This window comes from Manacus vitellinus, unplaced genomic scaffold (assembly GCF_001715985.3).
Source record: "Manacus vitellinus isolate BGI_N305 unplaced genomic scaffold, ASM171598v3 scaffold_39_pilon, whole genome shotgun sequence".
NCBI classification, from domain to species: domain Eukaryota; kingdom Metazoa; phylum Chordata; class Aves; order Passeriformes; family Pipridae; genus Manacus; species Manacus vitellinus.
The window spans coordinates 6,107,652-6,113,651 of NW_021940534.1; the positions used below are offsets into that span (position 1 = coordinate 6,107,652).

Genomic DNA, 6,000 nt, shown 5'->3' on the forward strand with positions numbered 1-6,000 from the left:
AGTGAATGGTGGTTGAAATCATAAATGAATGCTTTCCACATAGATGGTAGAGAGAACAGCCGCTGCCTTGAGAAAAAAATCAAAATATTTCGCTTCCAAAATATCTTTATAAATCCCTATAAATGTATTTTTCATTTTGTGTCCCTGGGAATAGTTAAGCCCAAGCAGAGTTAGGAGTAGAGTTGCTGAAATATTGCAGTGAGAGCTGTCATCAACCCCTTCTTAGTGTTTGGGTCACTTTGACACCTGCAGTCTTGAGATTCTGAAGCTTGCAAATTCAGCTCAGTCCAAATGCAGTCTGAGCTACTCCTTCAGAGATTTGCACCTCTGACAGGGAGTTCTGTTGAGGCTGGCAGCAAGCCTGCTAATTTTTACCAGTTGTGGCAGATTGTTTCAATGTTTTTACCCTTAGTCTAAAGATGGTATGTTCGAACGCCTGGATTTTCATGTTCAAAGCCACTGAAACTTTCCTCACTAGTAAAATCATGTATTTGCTCTTTTGCTTAAATGCTTCCAGGTTGCCTGAACACACAATTGCACTGCAGCTCTGTTTAGATTCCTAATTTCCTTCTGTCTGAAAGCCGTTGAGATATCCAGCCATGCTTTTCCCTGGCCCTGAAATATCTAGAACACTTGCTGTCATCAGTGGGCTGCACATGGAGCTGGGCTCCATTTCTTATTTTGTTGTTGGTGCAGAAACTCCCAGGTGTGGACAAACATGACAGCAGAATGATGGCAATCCCTGGCTGGCCAGTGGCCCCTCAGGATACTGTTACTATCCAGAAAAATACAAAGCAGCCTGTAAGAACTCCTATCTCTTTTGGGTATGAAGGCAGAAGAAAGGGAACACATGACTTTCTTCTACAACTTACTGCCCTGTAAAAGGATTTTAAAGAATCTTTAGGGAAAAAATTTAGGCCTCAGATGCACACATGTGGATCTCATTGATTTCATAGGAGGTTATGCAAGTGTGTACATTAACAGACAAAATATTCCTTTTGATCTTTAAGAGCAATTAATATAACACATGGAATTGCACTACTGTGTAATAAGGTATTTTTTGCTATTTCATTAAAAGTGCTCCTCAAGCTCAAATACAAAACAATGTAGCATCGCAGGACATGGTCTTTTAATGGTATATCTTCACCAATGCTTATCACCTTTGGTGCTGTTTGTAAATGTGTTTGGTTGTTATGCTTTGAACTTCAGTAAAACATTTGTACTTAATAAATAACAAGACCAAGCACTTTCCTATCCTCACATGTGTCCATGCTTGAGAACGGCACTGTAATTGGAAGAGATGGAGAAACAGTTGTCCTGACTATCTGCAGGGACTTCCCTGTGACCAGGTCTTTTCTGCTGCCATACAAGACACAACTGTGATGGCTAAGCACTTATTCCATAAGCCTGCAAGCACAGAGCATTTTAGCACATGCTTACACTTATGAGCATGTGGGTTGCCAAGTACTCCTTGTAGTTAATACCTTGAAGAGTGTGATGGTTTAAAAACCTCTACTGACATAGACTTTACAGGAGTGTGCAAGACTGACAGCTTGAAGGTGGCTCCCCAGGGTCTATCTACACCTTGAACTCCTGTAGCTGCATCTATCTATCTGTGAGTGGCTGGTAATGAAATGCAATGAACCTGAATTGAGGGTGTCTTTGCTTTCTTTTTGCCTACCTGAAATTCCCGGTGTGTTAAACTGACAGATGTATTCACTGTGAAATTGGAAGCAGTTTCTGACTAGAAAGGTTCCCACAAATAGATTAACAAGTCCAGGAGTGAGCAAGTGGAATTGAACAGTCTGTCTGCAACAGGTTCTTGGGTGGAACAGCAAGTGCTTCTTCACCAGAGAAACAACACAATGTGCCTTTTGAAGAAGAAACTAACATAATGTCTTTTCAGGTCTCTATTGATCTGTCAAATTGCAAATAAAAGGGAGATAAACTGTAGGAGTCACTTTGTCAAGGAAACAGTCTTGTGTGAATAGAAGGATGGTTGTTTCATCTCAGAACAAGAATTTACATGTTTCCTTACGAAGTGAGCTGTGGTTTTGTTCCCTGCTCCCCAGTCTGTCGGTTACACAAGAGACTTTTCTCCTGAAAGGTTTCCATAAGTCTTCCCAGCCATAAGACTGGTTTTGTTCCTGCTTTTGTACTTGAGCATCTCTATCTTTTTGACTGAAGTGCTCTGTATGTATTCACCTTCAGGCAGAAACTGAATCTAGAACCTTTCCAACTGATGCTCTAGCTAAGATTTTATGAAGTTGTGAACAATGGAGAGGAGGATAATAACAGCCCTGTTATGATAATGCATGCAGCCCTAGCCATAAGTGGCACTTGTATTTTAGCAATAATAAATAAGTGTCTTTGGCAGTATTTGTATGGTGCTGATTCTCTAAATCCAGTGGACTGAATATTTTTTACTATTAAGCTTCATAGATTACAGCCGTAGTCATAGTATTCTATGAAAAGCCATTTAGCTCAATCAGTTTTGATTGTAGTTTTATTGCTTAGTTGATTGTATCAGATGCTATTTATTCTATCCAGATCCACATCTATAAACATTTAATATTATTTTTGGTGACTCTAATTTGATGGGGAAAATGAATTTTTGGCCCCCTCCCCACCTCTTCAAACAGTACTGCCTGTAAAATTTTGCTGAAAAATTAAAGCTGTAAAGAGCTTGGGAAAAAAACCCACAACAACAAACAAACCAGAAAACCCACAAAAAACCAGAAGTCCAAAACAAACAAAAAACCACACCCCAAAAAAACACCACAAACACCAAAACTCTGTTTTTTCATGCCTTCTTAGACTATTAGAAAATACTTATTTTGCAGAAGATTGCTACTGATGTTGAAGTGAGGAACAGAGTACTATTGCTAATAGAAAAGTATATTGACATAGCTGGAGATCAGGTACTCCCTAGCACCCATCCACTGTCCTCTTTGTAGTAGGGAGATATGCCTACAGTGCTTTGGAGATGAGAGCAGCTGAAGCTAAAACACTCTCCATATAATGCTGTATTACAATGAACCTTTTCAGTGTGTTAATGCAGTAAAATCCCTGTTATCTGAATTCTATATTCTTCAATTACAGTAACTTGTGATTCAGATAAATGGGAATCACCAAGATATAAACTTGCAGAGTTTATTAACTCACTGGATATTAATATCTTCCTAGTATTATTTATATAATCTGCAGCATGATCTGGCACATAAGCACAGCAGGTTTAGTTTAGTTTATTTTACAAATTCAGTGCAAATTGCCTCTTGCACCAAAAAATGCATTCAAGTTAGACCTCAGGGTATAAATCTGAATTTATGTTAACCAGACTTCCTATGTTCAAGTTTGTAAGTATATCCTAACAGATTCATCAGAAAGAAGGATAGTACAGAAATGCAAAAAAAAATATTATCTGTATTGCAGCACCCATACAAGTGGAGATAGGATCTACTTTCATTCTTTTCCAGCTGCAGGAAGATTCTAGGTAGTATTTTGGATTACTTCTTTCTTCTGTTTATATTAGCAGAATGGAGTAGAGAAAGTCTTGGGGCAACTGATGCCCTATGGTGAATCGATTTAAGTAGGTACAGATACATTATTTGTGAATTTTGTTCCTGGCACTACAAGCAAAAGAGGATGCTGAAGGTAGCTTTTCTAAGCATCAAAAGTGAAGATAAAGTTTATTGTTCTGTGGGATGGCTTAGTTGGATGTAGAGCTGCTCCTTAAAATTAGGCCAGCCTAATTAAATATGGGTGTACATTAAACACTTCAATTCTACAGCTTCCACCCGTCTTTATGTGAGGCATTTGGTTGGTGCTGAATGCTTGTTTAATTTTTGGGTTTAACTTGTGCACGCAGCTGAAGTTTATCTAAGCTTATTTCCTTCTTAAGGAAAAAGTGCATACTGGAGTCCAGAATGCCTCACCCTCTTTTTGGTGCTGTGCTACCTCCTTGCTGACTGTCAGGGGTGGGAAGGGCCATAGGTATTGCCCCCCTTTAGAATAGGTGAATCAAGTATGTCTGTTTTTAGGTGGGAAAAAAAGCGTCATCCAATCCTGGTATTTATTTTGATGCTCAAAGATGACATAAAAGCGGCATGCCAGGGAGGAATGTCCATTGAGAAGGAAGAAAACAGCCCTGCACTCCTCTGTGATTGGGACTGACTGTGTTGTTGCTGGGTGGATGCTGCGTGATGCTGTTGCTGCTCCTGCTCCAGCACTGTGATGTTTCTGTTCCAGATTGTGCTGACTCACATTCAAGAAAAAACGATACATAGGCACAATGCACTGTAACTTTTTTCCTTTCCCCCAGTAACCTCGGTAAGTGTTTGATTTCTTTTTCCTCTCTTTGGCTAGTGTGGTGCTAATGTATCTTTACAGTTAGAATTAATAGGAGGGGGAAAGGCAACCTTGTAAACAAACTGGTAGCAGACAGATTAATCAAGGAGAGGGCATTTAAATGCAACCTGCTGTTTGTGGTACATCCACCTCTCTCTAAAGCTGATCAATCCTGATAACTCGTCCGTCTCTACAAACTACACTTCTTAAATGGGAGAAGTGCTTACAATGCCCATTTACAACTGTATTCTGTTTAATTAGTCAGCACAGCCGGTGCTGCAGGGATAGATCACTTGCCTTTAAAGATTTGAGAATGTTAATAGTACAGTATATCATTTTAATTATTATTGGATTAATGTTGTGTCTCAAAGAACATCTAATGCAAATCACAAGAAATGGCCTGAAGTGACCCAAGGGTTGTGCTTTATTAGAAAAGTAATAGGTCCATTGCTTAAATATAAAGAGAGGTTCTTTCTTCAAATGTCACTGCACTGGGCTTCTTCGTGTGTGTGTATGTAGAAATTAAATCCTTTTGCTTCCACCTTTGTCCACAGAAAGTTTCTGTAGCTCATGCACTAAATGGCTGAGACAGTAGCTGTAATACCAACAGATGAAGAGGAGATCCAAAATAATGGTGATGATGAAGATCGATTTCCGAATCATGATACTGTTACGGTGTCCCTTGGTTGCTCTACCAGCCCTTCGTTAACCAGCCTTAATGAAGACAGGGGAAGCTCAACGGTGCCAGAAAGATTGTCTGTCCTCTCCAGCAAGGCCATGGCCCAGGTAAAAGCCCTGACTGGCCCAGAGGTGGTTAGTGGTGGCCAGGCCCAGAGGACAGCCTCTGGGTTGGCTGAGCATCATCTGGCAGCTGTAAATGTATCATTAGGTGGCTTGTTGTACCCTGTGGTAGTTGGTAACCTGCAGCCTGTGGACATTGCCTCCCTGTGCTCCAAAAGCTCAAGTTCAGAAGTGCTGCAGGTCCCAGGGGTGCTCTGTGAGGCTGGCAAACCCCCACAGGCTGGGACGGACCAAAAGGACTGCTACACACAGCAGGCAGGGAGTGGCACCAATGGCAATACTGCCTCTTGTAGTCTGGGCCATGTGATTTGGATGAAGACCACAACAGTAATGGAGACCTTAGAAAATAAGAAACAAGAGGAAAAGGAGAAGTACCGCCTCCAGCTAGCTATGTACCGACGGCTTCTGTTGTTGCGCTCCATCAGGAGTTTGCATAGGCAGCTGGAGCAACAGCAGGCCAGGTTGCAGGAATGCTATGGCATGGTAATAAATACCAAGAAAGAAGTGTTGAAACACATTTGCTCAGCCTCGCCCTCACCTTCGCCGTAATCATGTTGCTGCACGCAAAAATGAGCTTTGCAATGCCACCGGAGCCGCCAGCGAGCTTGCATGCTACAGGGGCGGTGTCCTCATACCCAAGGGTATGTGCCCATGTGCGCTCAGAGTAGAGAGGAAACAGCAATAACAGCAGAGCAAGAAGAGATGAGAGAAGGTAAAGTGTGGGCCCCTGAATTTATCTGGAGGAAACCAGAGCAAGATTGAACTTGCGCAAGAAGTTGACTCCTGATGCACACTCAAAACCTCAAGCTGATATAGAATTTTTTTGGCATATAGGTTTGTAAAAAGAAAAAA

At 41.2% G+C, this 6,000-nt stretch overlaps 1 protein-coding gene across 1 annotated transcript; it reads left to right on the forward strand.

The window, feature by feature from the left end:
• Positions 1-5,008: 5,008 nt before the first annotated feature.
• On the forward strand, positions 5,009-5,697 carry CUNH1orf216 (chromosome unknown C1orf216 homolog). Its single transcript, XM_025895666.1, has 2 exons — positions 5,009-5,022; positions 5,076-5,697. The coding sequence occupies exons 1-2, from the start codon at positions 5,009-5,011 to the stop codon at positions 5,695-5,697; spliced, it is 636 nt and encodes a 211-aa protein (XP_025751451.1).
• The last annotated feature ends 303 nt before the right edge of the window (positions 5,698-6,000 follow it).